General features: G+C 30.7%; 2 protein-coding genes across 2 annotated transcripts; both read left to right on the top strand.

The window, feature by feature from the left end:
- Nucleotides 1–207: 207 nt before the first annotated feature.
- On the top strand, nt 208–1,651 carry TRIADDRAFT_61701 (uncharacterized protein; the record flags this gene model as incomplete). Its single annotated transcript, XM_002117667.1, has 4 exons — nt 208–226; nt 436–585; nt 702–826; nt 1,358–1,651. 4 exons carry the CDS (start codon nt 208–210, stop codon nt 1,649–1,651), a joined length of 588 nt encoding a protein of 195 aa, XP_002117703.1.
- An 8,871-nt stretch (nt 1,652–10,522) lies between these two features.
- On the top strand, nt 10,523–12,641 carry TRIADDRAFT_61700 (uncharacterized protein; the record flags this gene model as incomplete). Its single annotated transcript, XM_002117666.1, has 4 exons — nt 10,523–10,529; nt 10,817–10,981; nt 11,745–11,872; nt 12,360–12,641. 4 exons carry the CDS (start codon nt 10,523–10,525, stop codon nt 12,639–12,641), a joined length of 582 nt encoding a protein of 193 aa, XP_002117702.1.
- Nucleotides 12,642–26,923: the final 14,282 nt, after the last annotated feature.

Genomic DNA, 26,923 nt, shown 5'->3' with positions numbered 1-26,923 from the left:
ATATTGCCTTATTGAGTCATGTACAGTACATAATTTACTCGATTGCGACAGTATAAATAGCTGAACTTAGCTCCCTAACTTTACCAAATTCGTAAAGAATATAAATAGCGGATCACATAGAAAATTTTCTCAACTGGTTTGTCCTTTTCGATTGATGAGTTCTATTTCATTTGATATCAATTTACAATCTTCGCATACTTGAACAAGATGGAAGCTACTTCTACAGGTGATTTGGTTATTTGCTAATTTTTCAGTCCACAAAAAGTATTAATATGTGATTTATGGCGACACGAGTAAATAATTGATTTGTTAATGGTTTAAAGTTGTCAGCATTTATTTACGTAGAATTAATTGGCTACTATTAAAAACAATCGTGGAACAGAAATAGAACATCTAATTTGACACTAACAAACTCAATTTGATATTCTACTCTAGAATTGGTCACTGTCCCGAAAGAAGCATACTTTGAAGTAGATGGACATTACTTCGAACGAAGTGATGAATTGTATGATCTCAATCCTCTTACTGCCTGTTCTGCTTCTTTTGCTGACGGATTAGATGAGGTTGATGAAAATCCCGACCATGGTAAATGTCTCTTCTTAGATCGATCAATTATTCCATTTAATTGGTCAAATTATTTTTATTGTAAACTTTAAAACCAATTTAAAAATATATTTTCATTGATAATCAATTTACTATAGCTGAATTCGTATTTCAACAAGTCAATATTGCTAATTCACGTATCATCCTTGAATCTGATCCTGAATATCTGCTATGCTTGATTAAAATCAAAGAAAATACGAGTAGTTATGATCCGATCTTTGTGGTAAGTCTGTGATGGAAATACCTCTGTTAGGCAATCCTGCACAATGGTGCAATATACATACTTAAGCAGTTCACTTATGCTTACAATGTTGATTGCTAGCTATATTTACTGTATTTTATGAATCAACTTAAAACACAGTACGAGGTGTATGTCTAAAAAATGACTGAATTTTAGTTTTCTGTATAACCTTACGATTGTATACCGTAATAAAATTTTCGAAGTTATTTAGAAAAAGTAATATGATTAATTTGATATTTAGAATCAGATCCTTTCGTGGTTTTTTCATTTATAATAAGACATCAGCTAATCTTAATAAATTTTTCTATCACAGATTGAATGTAACAGGGTTCGGTAAAGTTTAATAGAATAGTATCATAAAAAAATGAAATGCATTTAAAGTATTTCATAGTTGTTTGACTTTAGTATTATTTAGCCATGATAATAATAATCTACGAATAAGTACCGCAGTAAAGTATTTCCATCATTACCTACTGTTATTTTCTGATTTAAAATAATTCTTACATGCTATAGAAAATAGACAGAGATATATCGGAAATCACGAAAATATTTAAAGAATGGAATAAGAAAGAGTCAGATAAGATTGTCTGGTTATTTTACCGATCTTACAATACTTGTAAAAATAAAGACGCACGATCGACTATAGTCCAATTGATAGCCGCTAGTAAGGAAAGTAATAGCAACGAAAGTAGCAGTGACAAAACTATCAAATTGGTAGCCTTCGATGCTGATGGAAAAGTTCGATTGGTAGATCGTGTGATGGGTTTTACACCACCTGAAAGTGATATAAGATTGGTCATGGACTAATAACGATCGATCATATAATTCATCGAGGAACGATTAGGAAATGATTATCAACCCTTCTCAGCTCTTTGCTATAGCTGATAAACATAAATTGATATGATAGAGTTTTAGCATTTCATAATGAAATAATCGAAATACTCAGTAAGAAACTTCATGAACAATAATACTGGTGGTGTATGTCTACGTATACTTAAATGCCGTCAATGATGGCTATCTATATTCGATATTAAAATAAAGTACTTTGATAATTCCTAAAAAAGTATATAAAGTAATTGTGTCTAGGGCAATGATAACAGAGTAGTATCAGCAATGCTTCAAGTATTTACTAAAATTGCAAACTTAAAATTCTCTTTTCTTATTTAGCATAATTTAACCCTAATATTTATAGACACTGTTGCGACTTGGTAAAAGTTCTACCAGTCTTTTCGCATATGCTGGTTCAAGGCGTAGATATCAAAGAGTACTCGTTACCCATAATTCGTAACGAACTATATTCTTAACTCTGCAACTTATTTATACGCTAATCCTATTCTATACACATACTCTCCTTATGTTTATGCAATATAGCATCAATGCGTACAACATGTCCTAGAACAACAAGTACTCATACCAGTGATATCTTATAATTATCGTAATGTAGAAGTTATACAAACGTAACAAACACTCTTTAAAGGATATATTTTTTGGATTGGTAGTATGTTGAATTATAGTGACTACGAAATATGTTACTATGTAAAATATTAAAACCCACAGTTTCATGTAATTTTTTGTGTAGCATACACGTATACTGCATATGACACGGCTAAAATCCGATCTCGGCTAATACACGTATGCTTATTAATAGCTAGCTATTATTAGTTACTTATAGTTGTACGGGTTTTATTCACTTTTCCTCTGAAAAATGATTGTAAACCTTGATGATTAAAACTAAACATACTTTAACTATAAAGTTGCGTAAGTAGCCCTAATTTGTAGCTTTTATACTAAGTATTCACTGATTAATATTATATGAGAGGGTAAGGCAATTTATTGGCGATTACTGTGGTCTTTAAATGGCCTAAAATATTATCACGATAATGGATATTCATATGCTTTTCTTTAAAAAGTAGAGCATAAAATAGCGTAGTGTATACTTCTGACAGTCGTTATGATTGTCTTCATCTGACGTACCACCATTATAATTTAGGTTAAAGGTTAATTTTTAGAAATATCATACTATCTTTATTGACAACAAAAGAAATGTAAACACTATCTATATATCAAATTAGATATCATTGTCTTCTGTTACTCTCTAAAATACGAAACAGATCTTTGAAAAATAACATGAATAACAAATTAAAACGTTAGTAATGATCGTTATATTTTCGGTACCATTTGTGATCGAGAGAAAGTGCTAGAATTATCTCAAGTCACTTCCAGACAGCTTACAAACTCTACAGTAACGACAAGATCGTATCCGCACTATAGCCTATAATAAAAGATCTATATTCTACCAAATCTTAGTGTAATTCTCTAAATGGCAGCTAAGTTTGCTACTACTGATTCATCAAATATTTCTATACAGTTGTTCACTACTGACAATCTCTTGTAAGTCCACAAATGTCTGATTCAATAATTGATTCTTGGTAACGCTATTAAACTAATTACTTACTATAATGTATGTTTTGTATAGTTGTATGGTTTTTATTCATTTTTCCTCTTAAAAATTGTATTGTAAGTTATGATGATTAAATTTAAGCATACTATAACCATAACTATAAATAATCTTGGTTTTTATTCTTTTACCTGCAATTTACTAATTAACTTTAAGAAGCGGTATACCAAAGTAATAGAATGGAAATTAAAATGATTTTAAATGGCCTAAGATATCATTACATTGTTGGAGAGTTATTTGCTCTTCTTTAGACAAGTATGGTACTGTATAGTCATTAATAATAGTACTGTATGAACATAAATGTTGCTGATATCAAGTTAAATACTATTATCTTCTGATATCCTCCACACAAGCAAGAGATCTTTAAAAATTACATGAATTATAGATTCAAAGTTTAGTAATAATTGCTATGCTATCGCCGGCACTTGTGATGGAGAGAAATTGTAGTTAATACGTTGCTTGCGTCCATTGATTTCAAGTTAGAACTTGAAGCGTAAAAATAATTGACGAATATAGGGAATATGTTAAATCTGGTAAATTACGGAATTTTATTCATCTTAATTAGAAGCCGTATAAATTATTTGCTTCGCATGAAATGATTTCAAATTCTGTGTATCCTAATAAAGTCTACAATGCTTATAATTATTAAAAATAATTTCATTATCCCACTCGTATATTGAATTGAAACTAGAAAAAAGAATTGACCTTGTTCAAGTAAAATCAATGATGCGGTACTTGAGTATGCTGTATTCCATTTAGCAAATTTTGTATTTAATACGTTGACATAATTGTAGGAATCAATGAAATAAAGTCTCATCTACCAGATACTGTACAAGCTTTAGAATGAGTTCAATTTTTATCATATAAGACTATTTTCAATTCTTTTATTCTCTATGGAAATAATAATTTGGCATGTTGGTATAATAAACTATGCAGCATATATTGGAGATAATTTTACTGTTTTAAAACGAATTTAATATTTAGTACTTCGCAATTCTATTATACTGCAGTTTAGAAACTCCTTACAGATGTTGCTATACAATTTGGCTATTACTATTTCTGTCGAGGTGAGGAGATCTTCAATGCGTCTTTCAATGACCGTCTTAAATACGACAAGTTACCGAACTAACTTTGTGAAGTAAAATTTGATGACGGTATTCGTAAAATCAGGAAGAAAGAAAATTTTGATGATAGTAAGATATGCTCTACAAGTGAAATTTATCTTTTCAAACGCCTATATTTATCACTATGATAACATAATCGAAAAGGGTAATTGTATTTAGTATTAGAAACTAGCTTTCTTCCTACGTAGTTTGAGGCTATTTTCTCTATCCTTCGACAGTATGACTAAATTGTAGTGATTCCATAAGATATATGCCTCCTTCAATTAAACCTAATAATCAAGTTAAATCATTATTTAGTTAATGTAGTACGTTAAATAATGTAATGTTGATCCAGGATCTATTAAGAGGAAATAGATTTCATGATTTACTGTTTCAGTTTTCCACCACATTTCCTTCCTAGTTTAAACTTTATAACCTAATTTCAGCCGATGAGGAAGATAATTATCAGTATTGTTACCCAGTTCAGCTACTAAATAATTCTATTAATGAATTCTACAACTAGATCAAGCTAAAGTAATTTTAATTTAGGATTGTTCATTGTTAAGAACACTATGTTCACTTATTAAAGGGTCTTATAGTTATTCATCACTAAGTGTGCTCAAAGCATAACAAGATTGTATTCATTTTTTCTGTTAAGTATAGGAATAGATGATTGCTACCACAATTTTTGTACTATATAATATAATGTAAAGGGTCTGCGAATCAAAGCATCTTATAGTATTGATTGCATATGTATTACTGGCATCCAATAGAAGTATTAGATTGCTTCGTATAAGCTTAGAACAGGCACTGTGAGGTTGATAGATCAAGAATCTTCAAAACTTTCGAAAATTAAGATTTATCGAACAAAACCTCGTTTACGAAGATACAACGTAATCGATTAGCGGAGGACCTCTAACGAGAAAGAACTATCTTACTATACTAAACTACTCGCTTATATACTTTTCCGTATTTAAAGTCTTAGCACCTTACTTACTACACACTTCAGTATTAGCATCTCAAATACAGGATAGTTTACACCTTTCATGTGAAGCTCTAGTGTGAGCTTCGTAGTGCTCCTCTTGAAAAGGATTACAGTTACTAAGATAGCTGTATTTAATACTTAAGCCTCTAACGACAATATCTATCACATGCTGAACGCAACATCTACGGTTGACATTACTAAATATATCATCAACTTAGAATACAATATTACACTGTCTTGCAGGCACATATTACCTAGTTTGAATGGTACATAAGGTAAAGAATACGAAAATTAAAGTCCATCATATTTTATATTATTGACCATCCTAGTATCGAATAATCGTGGAACTCTTTTGAGCTTAAACTTATGAAGCATGAGTATTGTCCAATTATCAAGAGGTTGTGGGAATTTCTTACCGCTGCTTTAGATCTTGCTATTTATAAAATAAGATTATTTCAAATCCCAATCATATTGTACTCTGCATGACTAATGTTTGCTTGATCACAATCAGTAATCAAATATATCTATCATTCTTATGTTTTATCATAATAAGGAAATTTATCAATATATTTGACAATCTTAACGTCTACCATGTTGGTAGTGTGTCAATCAACTGTGGTGGAAAGTATTGTATTGACATGTGATCGATAAATTTTTCCACGCTAACATAAAAATTTTGTTTTATTCAAAGTTCTATCTGACCTTTGAGTAAGACTTTGTCTCAAAAGTCTGCCTTGGAATACCAATTGACTGGCATTTTTAAATAACAGTAGCTTAAGATAGAAATTACTCTCTTAATCGTTGTGGAAGTCAGGGCTATTTTTAGCTTAAAACAGGCGGCAAGAGGAGATGCAATTCCTAAACTCTATTAAAGCTTATACTCCATAATGCTTTGAGTTGATGAAGAGTATGACTTGACACCAGCGAGTATAATTATGTAACCATCTCCGCCTATCAAATATTTCTCTCCAAAAAGAGCCTAGTGAAAGAAGTAATAATTGTGACATATTTAGTCATGTAACTTCGATCTTATTAAGACATCTAATGTTCTGATAAATTTGCCGCATAGTCTAAATCGAACAGTAGTAACCAAGAGTCCAGTCTAGCCTATGCCATTATTAATATATGCTATATACTCGTATAAGATAATACCATCCGATTGTCCTGCCTACACTGCAATAAAGTACAAATTGCATAGAAATCTATAGAACAGAATCGGTATTTGTTGGCAGCGAAACAATTTTCAGTTAGGACTAATACCCTCTCTTTCGATGTTTTTTCTTTTTTTTAGCCCATTTTTGCTTAATTTTAACCGATAGTACATTTGGACTTTTCATGACCTCATCTGAAAAGTCGTATCTACTGTGTCTAAATAGACTAAAATGTACTGATACCTACAAGTTCTTAATATTGGTAAGTAATAAATTTACCTCAGAAATAACATTCTACTTCTTGTCTAGATATTATACCAGTAGCGATGTAATTCAAAGGTAGAATTCTAAGGAATGTAGAACTAAACGGAATTAGAGCATATTATAACTATTTCCTAATCTTTAATGTATAAGCTATTAGTATTTATTCCATGATCGTAAAATTTAATATGATTTTAATCATTCTGATGTCATTGGCAGTGTTCATTTTGAATTTATATACAAATTTATTAGTAAAGATGTTGCAAGTGTTGTTAGAAGTTACCAAAACTCTTAAATTGCATGATAGTATGCAATTTTATACGAATTTAAGCCTTTTCTATATGGATTTGCTTGCTAGCAGTGGATGATATTTTGGAGCCTAATATGCTAGACTTAAAGTCTGTAAATATTTTACATTTAAATGGAAAGTGAACACTTTTCTTCATGAAATTATAAATTACTTTCGTTTCTAATTTGCCGCCATCCATACTCCAATAATCGTGATTAATTAAATAGCACGTGGAAAGAGCGCCATTGCAATGCATAGCACTATTTAACAGCTAGTATAGAAAGCCATAAGTTGTTACGTACTTGTATTCAAATCGTTGTGCCTGTTCTCCATAATGTTAAGCACTAGTAAGAATATTTTAATGCCTATCTAGTGATATTTCCCCATTTATATTAACATAGATCTTTTTCTTTAGAATAATAACGCCATTAGTTTGAAGCTCACTAAAATTTAATGCCTTTATTTAGAAACTGAATTCTCTTTATTCATCTATCGATACTTTTCAATTGGAAGCCGAAAAGTTGAACAATTATTATCATATAGATATCATTTACAAGGTAGATATCAGGCTTTTTCACACAAACCCGTTGGCAACGGTTGGATATTCTTTATCAATATGTACCTATTAAGGGCACTGCTAACAAAACAAAACTGCAAATTGCCGTTTTCAATCTCGATAAAACCGTAACCTTTGTTGATACTATTGACAATAATATTCCGAATATCGACTGAGTTTTGTGGTGTCTACGCTCCTACATAAAAACACCCTTGCCTAATAAGTAAAGGATAGAAAGGAAAATCGATTCAGAATAAAGTTCATATGAATGTATTGAAATCTTGATCTGACTTAAAACTACAGGGATCTTGGCATGAAATAGAGCTAATAAAACAATACAGCAATATACTTTATGGTAACAATTATCATAGTAAATAAAATGAACAATAACAAGCTACGAAGTTTTTTTATGTGAAATATTTGTTAACTAAACTACCAGAACATTATTCTATTCATGTGCCTTGTATACTAACGATAAAAGCTCAGAAACTTCTGCAACTTTGAGACAGCAGAGACTGATTCTGATCGATTTACCGTATCTCACATCTTGTAGGTGTAGATTCTCAATCATAAGTTAACGTCTATTAAATTGCTCATACATTTACAAAATTATGAATATGAAATGTAGCATAAACAAGACTAACTAACTCAGATAGCTATCAATGCCATTAAAAGAGATCCTATTTTAAGAGCTATACTGTATATACCTTTATGGCTGTGATCAAGCTACGGACTATAAAACTAGTTGAATAAGATAACAGTTATTATTTATGCCTCACAGATTCAAGTAGAAAATAACATACGGTATATTGGTGTCAAAAATCGCCCCTTACTACACCATTAGAAAGTAATTGATACATGTAAGCTGGCTAAAGATATTTTTACCATTTATATTTAACAATATATACAAATAAAAGTCTATCTATAGTTTGCTAGCTCTTATCTTCCGTAAGCATTGGGCGTTGAACGTATTTTTAAGAAAGAGCTTGGGCGTGGATTAGTGCATTCGGCTTTAATCCACCATTAGATAATTAAGAATTGTATTGTGATAATTCTATCCATCAACATTCGGCGTTATACCCTACATGTTATTTAAGATAGCCATTTCTTGACTACATATGTTTTTGCTACCTTCTACTCCAAGTTGCTCCGTTATTACTAGTTGTATAGCTTTCATTGAAAATTTATCATATGTCATTAAATATGAGTTATGTATCTAAATTTAAGCTATAGTTAAGGCTGGATGTCTTCAACTTTACGCTGGAAATTCTGTTATTATGATTGTCCAGGCAATTAGTGGACCTATTACCTTGGAATATTCTGGACGTTTCAGGCATCATAATTAGGTTTTTAATTTATAATCTTTGGCATTGAAATAAACGGCATTGTCAGACATTGAAGACATTTACAATAGACCGTTAAACTGTTTTGTTATAAATCCATTTAAACATTTCTCTCATTAGATAACATTGTTATTTCATGATTTTGATATTAAATAATTCTTAATGAACGTATGAATTGAATTATTAAGTTAGACAATGTCTATTTCTCTAGGTGCTCAACTACTTATAGTCATGGTGACATATCATCAGTTTCATAAAATATTAGAATTAAAGCAATTCCCATCTAGCTTCCTACTCTATTTTGTAAGCGTAACTTTTTCTCCAATATCGAATAATAATACTAACTGGACATAATAGATACGTTATCCTGTATTATTAGTAAACTTGGAATAATTTGACTTTGATAACATTTAGTAAAATGGGGTAACATGTAGCGCTTAATTGATGCCAGTAGTTAAATTGTTTATGTTCTCTATCGCCATGAAAATATATCTAGTAGGACCCTATCTATCCATTAGTGATTGGAATACCGACGAATTCTATTGAGTAATAGTCGATGTTGACAACAGCATCTAGAAGAATAAGTAGATAACTTTATTGATTTTTATATTATCCAAAGATCTGTTGAGCTTGATTATATCAGTGGATTAAAACTAATACAGCGGTGAAGGTTTCGATTGTGTAATATCGACACTTTATGCACCATTCATTTACTACATGAGATTTTACTGAGTTTCCATTACATAAATTTTAAATTTAAATAATTGGAATCTCGAAGATCGATATATTAAATGTAGATTAGTGAAGATAATTATAATAATGTCAAGTTGTGGAAATTGACTATAATTAGATATTCTACCGCTTGACCTGTTAAAAATCATGGAATAAACTAAAACCGTTTAAATTACCGCTTTCTTCGGCAATGATTCAAGATCAAATTACTGCAGCTTTTGAATATTATAATGTCGAGTAATATTGACCTTTACTTATGAAGGATAAATACTCTTTCCAAGAGAAGTGAAAATGCAGAGATGTTCGTACGATGACTAATTGATAGGAAATACAAAAGCCATGATGAATATCATAGATAGATTAGCGGCAATAAGTAATCGCAACTGAAGCAATAGCTTCAGTATTTAGATCTATATAAATAGTAAAGACGCAAAAAATTTTGCCATTACTTGCAGACAAGCAAGCAAAAGCGTTCTACTTGGTCAAGAAAAATCTAGATTTCATTTCACGTTTACCATAGTAAACTTTGAATTACAGCCTGTTGCCATATTGTGGTAAGATAAATAGATATTTAAGCTGCTTCTTTTATCAAGTGGGTTTGATTTTTATACAATCTGCAAAATTTGTCTAGCTGCACCTAATCTAAAGCTAAAGACTTTGCTTACTTAGTTTAAGAATATGAGGAACAATTCTATCTTTTCTTTTAGGTTAAAATTTTAAATTCTCCTACAAGCTGAAGAATACTTTAACCCTTTAACATTTCAAGTCTGTGCTTGAGCAATCCTTTATTACAGTCCAACATGTCAGGTAAGTTAATGGATTTTACTCCATATATATGCTGCAAAATTTTATTTTCAAAACTGAGCCTAAGACCGCTATATTTGCATAGAGTTAATAAGATAAAGCTCAGATTCAAACGTTCATTTCGATATCGTGCAATTATACATGATTTGTTCGATGGACAGTTTAAATTATATGAAAAATTTGCAAGAGAACCATCAATCGTCTCCATGACTGCAATAAAATTGCACTATAAATACCTTCAATTCTATGTTATAGCTGTCAAAATTGATTAATTTAATCTTGACTTATAGGAGATAAAAGTTCGAAAGCTTCTGAAGCAGCTGCTAGCCGAACAGTTATGCTGCTATGGAACGATCAATACGTGAATCGTACCAGACAAATGTCGAATTATGGATCCAATGCTGGTTTTGAAGTCACATTTTCTAGTATTTTAGAGAAAGTGGATCCTGAAGCTGGTATGATTTAGCTCTATTTAGATGTTGCTACTCATTCATCATCTTTACGTGATGATTGAGACTTTGATAGTTGCTATTAAAGGGTATGACATCTTTCAAGAACGCTATAATCTTTTTGAACTAGTTATCTCTAAATAGTAATTTTTTATTTAATACTAAGTGGAATTAATATTACATCAATATTTCAACCTTACCATTAGTGATTGCCGTTGGTGTAATTAGAAAAATTTAAGCAGCGGTTTTCTATTCATTTTTACCTCAACCATTAATTCTGCTACATGCTAACCTATCGTCAAGCAGAATAGTTGCAAGCTAAAATTGGAAAGTTGTAAATAATTACTACCCGAGTAATTTTTAAAGCCCCTGCCACTTAATCTTGCAGTTTTTACCATGATTATTACCAAACTACTGCCTATTATATCGTCAAGTGTAATGATAACATTCTATAACTGTCACATTGTAGCTCATTCCTATCTTTATGGGCACTAGATTCGATAATACAATTTTTATCGCGATTATTGGTATGATTAAAATGCTTTTTTCTGGTAACTGCACTCTATAAGCTTAATCAATATTAAAGAAAATTAAATAATTCCTATTTATCTTGACATTAATATTCAATCGTAAAATTGTATCATGAAAGTAGTCATACTACTGGAATTTCCAAGCATTAGATGTAATTGTGACAGGCCTATGTTTTGTATAATCGTAGATAAATCTCTTATTTTCATATATTGCGAATGAACAAAATTTTCCTTTCTAGTTCATTTCCAAATGCGACCCATGGATAAAGAAAAAGTCGCTTTCCTCTCTCTAACTAAGAATAGGCCAGAGGCTGCACTGTGCTTAATTCGACACCACAAAAGCAAAAATTATGAAGTTATATTCCTAGTAAGATTCAAAAATAGCTGATAGAGTTTTATTGGAATCCAATAAATTTCTAATCATTTCCTAGATGACACATTACTTACGTGAGAATGAAGATTTTTATACATGTAAACTTGCTTAAAATCGCAAAGTTCATTGCGGAAATATAATTTTTTGGACCATTAGCTAGATTATTTCGAAGTTTCATAACTTTATACCTTCATTCTATTGGATTACTTAAATAATAATGATTTCCAGCTGTTTGCAAGCTACGTAAAGTTGTAATGCCCATACTTTATGAAATCCAAGTCATTACCATACTAAAATAATAATTTTAGCTACATTATTTATACTTTAAAATCTTTCGATACCCTATTCTTAATCGGACTAATTCACAATGTCATATTAAATTTTATCATGCCAAAAATTGACGTATTGAGTATTTTTAGAGTCTTTAGGATTAAAAATAGCTTGCTGCTAATATCAGCTCAATTCTCTTTCGTCTATTTAGAGTGTTCCAATCATTGAAGAAGACGATACCAGAGACATAAGCACACGAATGGAGGATGCGATAAAGTCACTGACAGACCATGATGTCATTTGGAAATTTTCCATGCTCATGCTTGAGCCCTATATGGGAGAACAGCAAATGGCATTTCAAGTCGTTGATCGCGCTTATTACCCTAATGATACCATTTTCTTCTTTGCTCATGGGACTGCAGCTTTGTTCAAAAGACCTAGAAACTACATTCCACGAGACAGCATCTTTTCGATCTTACCAGCTGTAAAGTAACAAGTTGATTCATTAAAGAGATACAGTTACGTAGGTAAGGATAAATTATACCGGATTGGCTAAGATCGATCCTTTTGCTGCCTAAACAACAATTTATAATGCAGCTAATTGTTACTTTTAGATATAGTCCAGAAGATAAGCTAGAGAAGAAGAACATGACGTAGCACATAAGATACTAATTCCTAATTTTACTGGTGCTTTCAGATTTCAAATAGACGCGTAGTCCATGTTTCGTGTTATGATAAGAAATCTTTAAATGGTATATTTGATAGAATAAAAAGCACAAGCTACACCAATTAAAAAATCTCTTCCCTTGCAAAATTCCTGAAATCGAGATTTTATAGAATTGTACATTTGCAGAGGTGTTTTATATAAACATATGAAATTTTTTTGAAATTAGGCGGGTAAAAGTATTTTAAAGAATGAGTGAAAATTATTCTTGATTGCTTCTTTAGCGATTACTCCCGCCGATACCTCTTGATAGCAATAATTTGGAGAGAAAGCTACGTTAATCGCGTTAGAAAAGTAATATTATTCTTGATTGCTTCTCTAGCAATCATTCCTACCGATACTTTTTATCAGTATTAATTTAGCAAGAAAGCTGTGGTAATCGCTTTAGAAAAGGAATAGTTCGAATGAAAATTATTCTTGATTGCTTCTCTAGCAATTGCTCCCGTTGATACCTTTCGCTAGTATTAATTTAGTAAGAAAGCTACGGTAAGCATTTTAAAAAGGGATAGCTGCAGTAAAACTTATTCTTGGTTGCTTCCCAAGCAATTGTTCCTACTAATACCTTTTGCTAGTATTAATTTATTAAAGAAGCTACGGCAATTACTTTAGAAAAGTAATGATCCGTAGGTGCAGTATAGATGACAATTACATGGAACTGCATTACGAAACATATATTTAATTGCAGACTTGTACTAAGCATATAGTTTATATAGAAGCATGCGGTAACTTTTCGGAAATAAAATGGCCTAAAATCTTCGAAACAATGAGTGAAATGTGACTACGATTGCCTCTCTAGCAATTTCTCCTCTTGATACTTCTTATCAGTATTAGTTTAGTAGGAAAGCTTTGGTAATCGCTTTAGAAAAGAAATAGTTTGACTAATAATTATTTTTGACTGCTTCTCTAGCTATGGCTACCACTTATAACGCTTTTCAGTTATAAATCAGTAAGAAAGCTACGATAATCGAATTAGAAAAGAATGGCTCGTAGATTTGTTATCATTGCATGGTATACTGTAGGTTAGTAAAGTCTCATTAAATTGCAGACTTATAGAGGCATTTTATATAAACATGTGGAGATTTTTTGAAATAAGACGACTAAAAATCTTTTAAAGAATGAGTGAAAATGGATATCAATAAATGAATATCTCATATAATCGGATTAGAAAAAAATGGCTCGTAAGTTTATTATACTTGCATTGTATAGGCTAGTAAAGTCTTATTAAATTGCAGACTTGTAGAGACATTATATAGGAATATGTGGAGACTTTTTGAAATAAGACGAATTAAATTTCATATAAAGAATGAGTGAAAACATTTCTTACTTTTCTAGCACTTAGTCCAACACATACCTGTTATCGTTCGGAATATATTGACCAAGATAGAACTATATAGTTCACAAAGTACACCGACTATTGGGTTAGCCTGATTAATTGCTTCACTAACTCACGGACAGACTTAGCACCCCTAGGTTAGCAAATACTTTATTGGCGGCCTCAAGACACTAGATGTAATGAAGACTTAAGGATAACCTAGTACATATAGATCCTAAACAACTGCCTAATGATTCAAGATTAGCTACCTCCAAAGAATAACTCAAAGTGAACAACTATGAACGCATAACTAAGAGTACTAATGTAGTGTATTTAGAATATACTGTAATTATATTCTACTCTATAGACATGTTGTATTGATCTTATATTTAGACATATCTACAGTCTGTTCGCTCTACATTCAAATTTGGCTTACTACATTTAGTTATTACAGTCCTCGCTATTTTCTACAATCATCTGTTATTCAATAACCTGTTATGGTATATGTTGTATCTAATCCTACAATCATGTTCTCTGCATGTGTTCTAATGCCATAGCTATAAATACTGCCGTTTTCTACCTTAGATTTCTTAAGTTGCATTATTAGTTACAGTTAGTATTCACATTTTACTCACAGCAGCTACCACGCTGACCTACCGTAATTATCACACTGTACCTAACTACTATCTACAATAAAGTATCCTCTTTTCTTAGGCTCCTTGTGCAATTCTCTGCATGGCTACTAAAACCATATTATCCGACTCTTCGAACCCTCCATCGCAAAGCCAAATGCATTTTATTAACTTTCCGCTTCAATTTCTTATGCAATGACTGAATACTTAAGTTTCAGTCCTGTTTTATCGTCTAATATTTGATATGTTAGCTTGAGATTAAATTTTTAGCCAATTTTCTGCAATTCACATTACTTCTGTTGTGTTATTAATTTATAAAAGCGCCAAAAAAAGAAAATGCAATCTCCATTTTAACAAAAAAGACCAATATCGTTTGAAATCTATTTCTAAATTTTGAAGTCCGCATTCTTTTACTGATAATCACTTTTATATTGCTTTTAAAATTGCAACTTAAAGATCTGCGCTAAAAATTTTATAAGCCACCAAGCAAAGCCAAATTGAGTTAGCATTCACATTAGCTAAAGGGCTATTATCAAATTTAAATCAGATTCGAAATGTAAACGTTACAAAGAAATAGCGATCTAAACAGTTTTGACTAATAATAAAGAAGAGTTCGAGGACAAATTATCCCGTTGATTTCTGACTGCCTTAATGACTTTTATTTCAACTATATACTAGAAAATTTTATTACCCTAGATGTTAAGGTAATTGGCGATTCATTTAGGAATGTTCGAGACATTTTTGATCATCATGATGACGATGTTTATAATCTACTTATATATATGGCTAAACAAACATATTATCGCAAATTGAAGGTAATAATAACAGATTATTGATGCTTTACTTTTATCTATTCGAAAAATTCTATTGAAAAACTTTAAGTGGCAGATTAAGATTGTTCTTTCACCATTTGAATATTTGATAGTTCTCATGGAATGGATGAATTGAAATACGGAGCTAAGTCAACAATATCTATTTCGGCTAGCGATTAGCTAATAAAGCAGAATGCAATCATTAATTATTTAAAATGTTTTCAATAAAGTACTTCCCGTCTAACATTGCCTTTTGAAGGACAATTTATTCCCCTATATCCAATAATACTCAATGGACACAATCTACCTATAGCCCAACGCCAATTAACAAAATTGGAATGATTCTAAATTGGATCACTTACTGTATAATAAAGCAGTGGAAAAGACCAGTTACAGATGGGTGATTAAGCTATCCATGTTGCCTAACGAGATGAGAAATGCCTTGCAAAAGGATATCTACCGACCGATACCGCCTTGAATTGTAGTCTACGTATCTTCATTGTAGAATGGCGTATTGCAGTGATTTGCCAACTGGTATCTCAGATTATTAACGAAGGTTATCATGCAGTAAACACTTTCTTGTGTACAGCGGCCTTAAGCATAATTAATTTTTTTTTCATTCTTAAGTCACCAAAATGACCTTAGGACTGATACTTCATCAAAGCAAAGGCAGCTCGTATAGAAAACAGGTTTCCTTGCTGGACATTCACGTTCTAATTTATAGTTTATTTATTACGTGAGATTTTATACACTTCTCGTAGCTTTAATTTTAACTTTATTGTTATGATCTCGTAGACTGATTAATTAATGAAGGAAATTACAATAAAATCCACATCATTAAACTTTTCCTTCATCAGATATCCGGGCGTTAGATTAGTTAAAAAATTAATTAAAAAACTAAAAAAATTTGGGCTTACCGCTATCTTTACCAATGACTTATAACTTATTCATATTGCCGTAATGTTATAATAATCAATATTCTAGATAAATCACAAACCATAATTCTGGGAGAAGTGAGAATAAAAAGATATTAAAAGCTATGGTTAATTGATATGAAAGGCTAATTATTAATATTATAGAGATTTAACTGCAGTGAGTATCGTAATAAAAATAAAATTTTTCGACCTTTATAAATAATGAGGACGTAAGTTTTTCTACTATAACTTGTTGTCAATCAAGCCGAAGACATCTACTTGATCAAGGAAAATCTCAATTTTAGGCTGCATATTGCCTGATAAGCTTTGAATTTTAGTCAGTAAACATATCGCGGTAAGACCATAAAGACATATAAATTTCTACTTTTATAAAGTCGATTTGATTTTGAAATATTAGGCTACAATTTGCTCAACTATATATAATTGTAACTATAAATTGCTGCCAATCTAGTTTAAAGAATATAAAAAAATCGTAAAATTCTTTTCAGGTGAAAACTTTGGAAAGAACTAAAAATTCAAAAATACTTTAAACCTTTTCCATTTCAAGCCCGTACTTGTGCATACTTATAATACAATTCAATATGTCGGGTAAATTGACGAGACTTACTAGGAACTGTTACAAAATTTTCCAACCAGCAATTTATGCTTAAAAAATCTATATTCGAGTAGGATTAGTGAGATAGAACTCAAATTCCAAACACTGATTTTGTTGTCTTAAAAATATAAATTGGCTAGTTAGATGGGAAATTCAATTAGTTATATGACGAAATTTACACTAGTATTATTACCCGTATCCATGGCAGTAATGAAATTACTTATAGATACTTTCGATTCTAAGATGGAATTGTTAAGATTCATCTTCTGATTTCGGCTTTTAGCAGATGAACATGCGAAAGTTTCTGAGGCATCTAGTGCCCGAACAGTTATGTTACTGTGGAATGATCAATATTTGATTCGCAGTACAGAAATTATACCATATGGATCCAGTATTGGTTTTGAAGCCGTTTTTTCAAGCATAATAGATAAATTGGATCCTGAAGCTGGTATGATTAAGCTTTCTTTTCGATGTTGGTATTCTACCCAATATCTATGTCATTATAACTTAAACTATGCCAGTTACAGCTAAGGAGTATATATGTTACGCCGTAACATATATATATACCTTAGCGATGGTATAGCTTTTTAACTAGTTATCTGCAAGCAAATTATTTTGATTTTATGCTATATGGAACTAATATTCTATTAGCGATGCAGCCTTTCCATTTATAAAAACTGTTATCCATCATTAAGATAATCTAGACAGCAGCATTTCATTATTCTATGACATAACCATTAATTTTACTACAAGTTAACCTATAATCAGAATAATATTTATAGACTAGTAAATTTAAAGACTTGTAAACAGTAGCTTTTCACCATTTCTTACATAAGATAACAGTTAACTTTCTTACAAGTTAACATAAAGTCAAAATAATAATTATAAGGTAACGAAGTTGCAGAGTTATGAGCCGTAGTACTTCACTACTGATACCGATCACGGGTATTCGATTTACTACTTCAGCCATGATGTTTGGCAAATGGCAGGCTAGCATACCGTCAAGTGCAATTATTACGAGCTAAATATATATCATAATAATTTGTTTCTAAATAAATGAATAAAATCCTAAACAACACTTAGTAAAAAAAAGGATTTTAAGCTAATGAATTTGTAGAGTTGTAAGCAGCAGTATCTTGCCATTTTATGCCATGCGGTAAAAACTAACTTTACTGCAAGTTAATTTAACACTAATATTTGATCTCGCATTTGCTTCTGTCATTATTAATTTAATATAAGGCTTGTATTCGTAAAACCACTACACACTAAGAGCTTAAAAGTGATAAAATTAAAAATAATTCGTCTCATCCAGGCATTAACGTACGATGACATAATTTATAACGAAAATGAACATACCGCAGGAAAATTTAATATAAGATAGTTATGACAGACTTAAAGTTTTTAGAATTATAGATAATTCCTTCCTATCCGGCTATGAATAATGTTTGATCTTATAATTTTATCATGTATAAGAATTTAATGTAGGGAAAATGATAGTGTATTATTAGATAAATTTACGACAGGCTTATGTTTAAAGAATTGTAGATTACGGTATTCCTTATTTCCGATATTTTTGAAATTATTAAAGTTACTTCCTTCCATTTCTAGTACATCTTGAAATGCGACCTATGGATGAAGAGAAAACTGCTTTTCTTTCTATAACTAAGAATAGACCAGAAGCTGTATTGTGCTTAGTTCGACACCATAGAAGCAAAAACTACGAAGTTGCCTACTTAGTAAGTTAAAGAAATAAATGATAAATATACTATAAGAATGCAAGTAATTTCCAGTCTTTTATACATGATCTTGCAATAAATTACGTAAGAATGAGTATTACATTCAAACATTAATCTGCATAAATAATTGTAATAAGCACTTTTAATACGAGACTGTAGCGCAGTTAGCAAGATTATTTTAAATATTCTGTGATTTTACACTTTATAACATACTGTATCATTTTTGTTGCAATGAACTTTCCCCTATCGATAAGCTACTTGCAATTAAATGTACTGTACTTGAGTTGCTTTATAAGATTTCATTCTTTTTCAGAGTTAAATAGTAGTTTCATCTAAGAGTAAGAATGGACGCAAAAGTTCAAGTAAATCTAACAAATTTTTAATTCTAACTCAAGGAAAATTAGGAGAAACCACCAATAATTTATAAATTTAGCAAACAACTTATAAAAACCAATTAAAAATTACAATAAGGGCAGAATTGCTGCCTTAACAAGTCAAACTATCAACGAAAAATACAATTTACTCACGAATTTAGGGCAGTTGGTGGCATTAGGCTATCAAATTATTATTCTAAATTATTTTAAATAAAATTAGCCATTAAACACATATGATCAGATAAATTGTACCCTAGATTCTCAAAATTACTAAATCTACAAATTTTACTTCCCTACGGTCTAAGACATATACAAAAAAGACTAAGGCTCACTAACAATCTTAAATTAGAACCCAGATCGAAATATTTGGGTTTACACAGTATTCAATAACGAAGTAACATTATCTTTACTGCACTTTGTAATCAAAATTGGCTACTAGTTTTTATCATAATTAAAGCAGGAGTATTATACTAACTAATTATATCACATAAATTACAATCTAACATCGTGATACTCTTATCAAAATTATGCTACAGAATATTCTTACGCTCTAACCTGAATAAAGTAGTCAGGTTAACAATGTGTTACGATATTAAGTTAAACCTACTATAATTAAACCAAATTAAGTTATTTTTAAAGCTATAGTACTTATTAAAATAAGAAAATCTTGAGAGAGAATTCTAAAAATTAACCGTCATCATAAAGGCTTCTTTATTCTTTAAAACTTTCCAGTCCCGATCAGATTGATTCTGGTGTAATACCGAATTCTTTCGTACAGAAAAATTATAAGAAATTGTAATACCATTGTAGATTATAATTTTTATCAGCATAGCATTTTACGAACATACTCATAATTCTTAACTTTCCGAACCTGTACTCTCGTCAAAAGGAATGCCAATTATACATTAAAGAGTGTTTCCCTGTCGAAAAAGTTATATGAAATAGTGAAGTCCATTCTATTAAGATTTGAGCATCATTAGAATAGAACTGTTTTCTGCATAATATGTTATCACGGCTTACAATATTTTCCAAATTTAGCTCAATACACACAATATTTTTCTTTACCGGTAGTATTCGAATTCGAAAGAGTAAATAGTCGTCCATACAAGAACGAGAAAAAATAATCATAAATCCTAATACTAATTTTATTAATATAACACCATGATTTAAGACATTATTTTACCCTATTCCCTTTTTCCCTGGTCTACGCATGATTACACTTAACCCTAAAAGTTATTTACTAAGGGCTAATTTAAATCAATTATTATCTTATTATTTCTATCCAAATTATTTTGTATTGTCTTGTTAAGTAAAGGTATTGAAGCCACTCATTTCTATCCAAGCTTACAGTTTGGCTTCATTTTTATCTTTTGTACTTGCGTGCGATGGATATTTTCAGTCTCATTAGTACTTACAAATAGGCAGTTGATAGTATTAGCTAAATCTTCTTCACATATTTAGAGTGTTCCTGCCATAGAAGAAGACGATACTAGAGATATAATCACACGAATAGTGGATAGGATAAAGACATTAACAAGCTATGATGTCATCTGGAAATTTTCTATGCTCATGCTTAAGCCTTTTATGGGGGAGCCGCAAATGGCATTCCAACTTGTTGATGGCGATTATCACCCGAATGATACCATTTTCTTCTTTGCGCAAGGTACTGCAACTTTATTCAAAAGACCTAGTGACTACATTCCACGAGACTGCATCTTTTCAATCTTACCTGTCACAAAGTACGATAATTAATGGATGGAATATATGTAAGGATGAATAATAATAAGCTTACCCCTATCGATTTACCAATTACAACCCAAACCAATTTATAAAACGGCTAATCGATACCTGCTAGATGGAGTCTGACGAATATGACAGTAAGAAATAATATAATTAAGATATATTGGTGCTGATTATCTATCTTATCACCTAAATCAAAGTTTCAAATATCAATTTTATGCATAGCTTTCTGATGTATGGCAAAAATGCTGTATATTACGATAAGAGAAACGAAAAGAAATAGAATTGACACTAAAATTAGTCAAGTATGTGATAGACATTATAGAAATGAAAACTGAAATCCTATTACAGTGAGCCAGATCCGTTGTTGTAATGTTTATTTACGTTATTTAACCTATATCAACCCATTGCTCAAGCTTGGAATCTGTTTGAATAATCAATGTTGTCTGTTAGACTTTATAATTAGCAATATCATCGTTCATTTTCACCCAATAACAGAATCCTTACATTTATGCAAATCAACAATGTAATCAATAAAGTACTCTGATTGTTTAACTTGTCCAAAAATAATATCCATTCTTGTTCTCAAAATAATGAAGAATTTGATATAATTACAGAATAACTGCCATATGAATTATTAAATGAGCAGTCATTGGATGTGATGATATTTTAGACTAATAATTAACGACGAAAGTTATTGGGCTTTCTAAAAGATTGATTCTGTAGATAGGGCAGCAACTAATTATTATCGATGTAAATCTATTGAAAAGCCCTTACACATATGCTGAGTTTCATTTTATTGCAGTTCTTGATAATAGAGAGATATGATAATTTCTATGGCCAGACTTCAAATCCGAAATGAATCCGTTTTAACTTTAGTTCTTCAATCTTTGATAATTTATACCGATGAAAAATTATCATTTATGCAATTCCAACTTGTCTTCGCCGTAGGAAAATATGAGCAGTAAATTAATAGCAAGCGTAGGTTGTGATAGCGCTATTTTAAATTATAATATTGAAATATTATGTCAAAGCTGAGGATAGTAGCATCAAAAGATTTTTTCAATCTCGATAGACTATCTAACTTCCTTTCTTTAGATTAGGCAATTGCTCATAGATCATTTCTGTAGTAATCTATATAAAATTTTGTACGGTAGTGAAGAAGAAAAGGTGTCGATATCTCGCCTTAACGAGGTAAATCTAAAGAACACCCTCACTTCTTAGATGATTTCTATTGTAAAGTAGCCATAATTTCATACAAAACGCTATGTAGCAGAGGTTCAGTATCTTTATTACACATGGATAAAAGTAATCCTTAACTCTATCTTGATTGAAGACATATATTTATACGCTCGTATGTTCGCAATTTTGCACTGCAATGTAATGATCTGGAACAACTACAGCATTTGTTTATTTTATTTTCGGTTGCAAGTGCCTTTTAAACCTTATTCTTTATAGAATATTGCAAGTCTCTATTAGATTACTATAGAATAAGATCTTCTTTACTTGTAAAATTATTTATATCACTGAGGAATTACATTGTGCCATAGGCTATAATTTAGAAGAACACAAAGTTAACATAAAATCCTTAAGAGATTGAAATACTAACTGATACTTGGCGTCGTTCACTGCAGGCGAGCTATTATTCTTATCAATGGTCTAGTTTTAGCACAGAGTTAATTTAAATAACGTGTCTAATTTGGCATATGATTCTCGTTAAGCAATTTAGATACTGTTGAAGTACCTGTCGCAATATGATAAATTAAAACAGTTTCTATTTTATTTTATGAATGATTGACATAATAGAAAAGAAGACTGCTAAGGTAGCATCTTGGTAAACATATTAGGAGTGATTATATATTACAGTAGAATGTTGTGACGACTTATTCTAAGTATAAGCCATTATTTAATCAGCTCTCTAAGGCTTTTTTAATAAATTTTCCTTTATTTGCTGTATTGAAACAGTTTTATTTCTATTAAATAAGACAATAAGAGAGGAGATAGGCATGGAATATAAAGCAATATTTTCTAGAACTGCCGAGAGAAACTATAAGACTCACAAGGGCTGATAATTCCGTTAGCTTTAATTGTCGTCCCTGAGCGAGTTACATAATCACGATATTAAATAAAAATTACTGCTTTCACAATTAAAGTGATTAAGATATCAGTATTCAAGTAGTAAGAAAATTACTGTATATCCTTGGCATAATGGAGAATATGATACTGTTAGGAATAGTAAGTTGCTCTTTAATCTTTTCAATGAGCACTTGATCAGCTTAAAATCGATCTTTAATATTTATTCTTTATTACCTTGCTCCTTTACTGCTTCATCTCTGTAGGAGGACTTAAATTATTTTTTATTCGATCTTTTTTCTCTCCCGCTTTAATCTCATCATTAGCACAATATATCACTATGGTAGCGAGTTCATACTTGATATCCAGATAATTTGTAAGTTAGCATGGACAGTTATATAGTATCGGTCAAGAATTGACTTTGATAAGAACAGCGACTGCATAGAAAGGATTGGGATTGAATAAATTGGTTTCTAATTTTTGGGTTTATGGTCAGGAATAAACAGTATACGTTAATGTTCCATCTCGTATGTTATAGATGACATAATTGGAGAAATATTTGCTTATCGCGGTAGTGATGGATATATTCAAAGAACTATTCAAGCGATAAATATTGGAAGTAATAATGGTTTCGTAGGTAGAATCGATGCCAATCTAACTCAAGTGCCTGATACAAGTAAGTTAGTCATTACCATTCATCAATAGGAGTAAGAGCTAACCATTTCATCCTTCATCATTCCCATATCCTTTCTGCAGAGCATTTTATATTGATACTTAGCAATATGACACTCTTTTGTATATTGCAAGTGGTTGGGAAACGACCATCTTCTTTTTATGCCTCCATCAGCGTCAAGATCATTTTCATTATGAGATGGTATTTGAGGTAAGAATTTCATTCTCTTTGATAACAAGATTATTAATAATTTGGCTAACTAGATAGGAATCCATTAATGATTGACAGTAAAGCTGAGCTTGCTACTAGGAAATTTATTAAACCTTAATTTGATTATGGATTGCAACGCGATGTTGATATTTCTTCGCTAGCGTGCCACATGCTGAATTCCTAAAAAAATTGACAAAAATTAATATACTGTGCTTGTATAACATTTGATGAGGTTTTACTAAACTTAGCGATTTTAAAATTTGTTAGGGTTAATAATTAAATGTCATCATTTTGTACTATATAGGATTTGTATCTGAATCATAGCGTAAATATAATCGAGAATCAACTATGTAATAAAATACAACGTATCGAAGAGGAAATTGAATCCAAATACTTCTGTAGCTTTGAATGCGATTACTATTTGCCCGAATCGGCAAATATCTTGGTCTAGAGTATTTGCAGGATTCATGGACCTAACCAATATCAATTTAAAGCAGTCTGTTTTAATAGTAGAATGATTATAAAGCTTGATGGAATAAAATACGTATATAACTCCATTCTTTCTGAATGCAGAATACTTTTGGTGAATACTTAGTTCAAGTTCTGGCTGTTTTGCCTTTTAAATTACGTTATCCAAGACTTTAATTCAACCTTTAAACTATCATGCTTGCGATAAATGTACAAGGCTCTTATTATAAATTGGAAATTGCATTTGATTTAATTGCTATGAACCATTCTTGACCGCACTTACCTCAAGTGCTTTACTGACTACAGCAATATACTTTGTTTTATAATCAATATTTTTTTTGACAGCACATATTTTAGCTATAATGCCGTCTAAGTTGCCAATTGTAGCCAGCTATTACTACATTTAGCGATATAGAAATATCGTATTAGGAATTTTGATACATACTTAGTCACCTAAACGCATTTCTATTCTTTTACTTGTTATACTTATTGCAAAAATTTACCATATTCCATCCAGAAGATAGTCTTATGCATTTTTGATGTCAAGATAATTGATAACCGTGCTGAATTTGTAAATGTTTTTTGTAATGACTTCAATGTCTACTATTTCCTAATAAAATGGATTGTTTTCATTATTTTTAAAAGAAAGCTGCTCTACATGAATTAAATAATTACTCCACGATAGCCATAAATAATTACTCCACGATAGCCATAGTACATAACCATTCTCCTATTACTAAAGAAGAAGAATCAAAAGTAATAAAACACATCGTTCTCCTGTTAAATTTATTCTGACTTTTTATTTAGAATTTATCGAATTTCAACTCTTCTAGACGACTTCTTGGAATTATCTCTTAAGATACTAAATTTTCCAGTCAATTCACGCCTATACCTCTTATCTTACATATTGTTAGGCTACCCTGAGCTTAACTTAGAATTACAGCCAATAAAATGAGTGTATAATATGAAAATTAAACTAAGAAAAAGATTATTATTTCCATGTCGAAATTGTAATAATGGCTATGATTTACATGATTTAATAATGTATACTACAGTGATTTAAATTGCATTATTGGCAGTGCAGTTATTCGGACGGGTAAAATAAATCCCATAATTAAGTTTCCTTTTTAATATATAATTTTCAAGTTGAAAAGGGTACAAAAGGAAAAAAGTTAGGATTATATAGTAACAGAAATGCTTGATTGCTGAAACCTTCATCATTCGCTCTCATCAGCTTAATTAATATATTTTATATTTTGCTGCCAATCCGTTTTGCATTCATACAGTATGGCACAGTATATTATTAGACTGCGTATAAGTATTGAGAATATTCTATTTAGAAACTACAGATATTGCTATTTTTTATTCAATTTCAAATGAATAAAGCATATCTTTGAATTTGTTTGCCAAACAGCGCCATGTAAGCAGATTCTAAAAGTAGTTAGCAATATTGTAAAATGTAATCGACAGTTGGCAGCCATTAAAGTGAATTTTTTGTAAGCAGGTCTTTTTTAATTGCCAATACGTCAAGTAACGAATGATGTAAAACAGTTTATGACATAAACTAATAATTAATAACGTTTTTATGTCTATTCTTTTGTTTACGGTCCAAGAAGAAAAGAGTTAGTATTTTATTAGCAAGATGATAAGGACGGAGCTGCTTTAACCTTATTATCCGTTTACAGTAAAATAAAGGAAGTTTAAGATATATTTCGCACTATATCACGGCATTTGCTTATCGTTAATTTTAAGCATGATGATAAAGTTAATTCTGATTGGATATTATAAATTATGCATATTTTGCAGAGAGCAGATAATAGGTAAACAGTATACATGCAATGATTTATATTTATATATCTGTTTGCAACCTATAGCTAAGCAATCAAGATCATGTAGTTCTTAATTGCAAACTATTAAGTTGATCATGATGAATTGCAAACGAATGAAGTAATGAACGATGAAACCTATCTGAGATACAAACTATGATCGGATAATGTTGTTGACTATATAACTTGATAGTTACTGTAGTAACAGAAAAAAGCTAGTGGTTCTCAGCAAGCTGCCAAAGCAAGATCTATTGTAACAGTAGTATCTATTAATAGAAGGAAAACAGGATTGCAGGATATGTCTAGAATTGCAAAGTATAACTGGATGCGCAAGACCATGTACCTAAACTTCTAGATAATTATCAACTATTAAGTTGATCATGATAGATTATAAACGAACGAAGCAATGAATGATGCAATCTGTAATACATACACCATGATTAGATAATGTTTTTGTTTATACAGCTAAATAGGCAATGCAGTATAAGAAGAAAGTGATTAGTGTTTTTCCTGCATGCTTTCAAAATTTGCAGCTACTTTAACTATGCTATCTACTAATAGTAAAGTAAGAAAAAATTTTTGGATAACATCTCCAAAAATTGTTTTTAGGCCGTTTTATATCAATTTAGGTACAGGAAGTACTGGGCCTGATTAGATAAGTTATG

Source organism: Trichoplax adhaerens, genomic scaffold (genome assembly GCF_000150275.1).
Source record: "Trichoplax adhaerens TRIADscaffold_27 genomic scaffold, whole genome shotgun sequence".
Lineage (NCBI taxonomy): Eukaryota > Metazoa > Placozoa > Uniplacotomia > Trichoplacea > Trichoplacidae > Trichoplax > Trichoplax adhaerens.
This window is presented reverse-complemented; position numbering and strand designations above follow the sequence as displayed.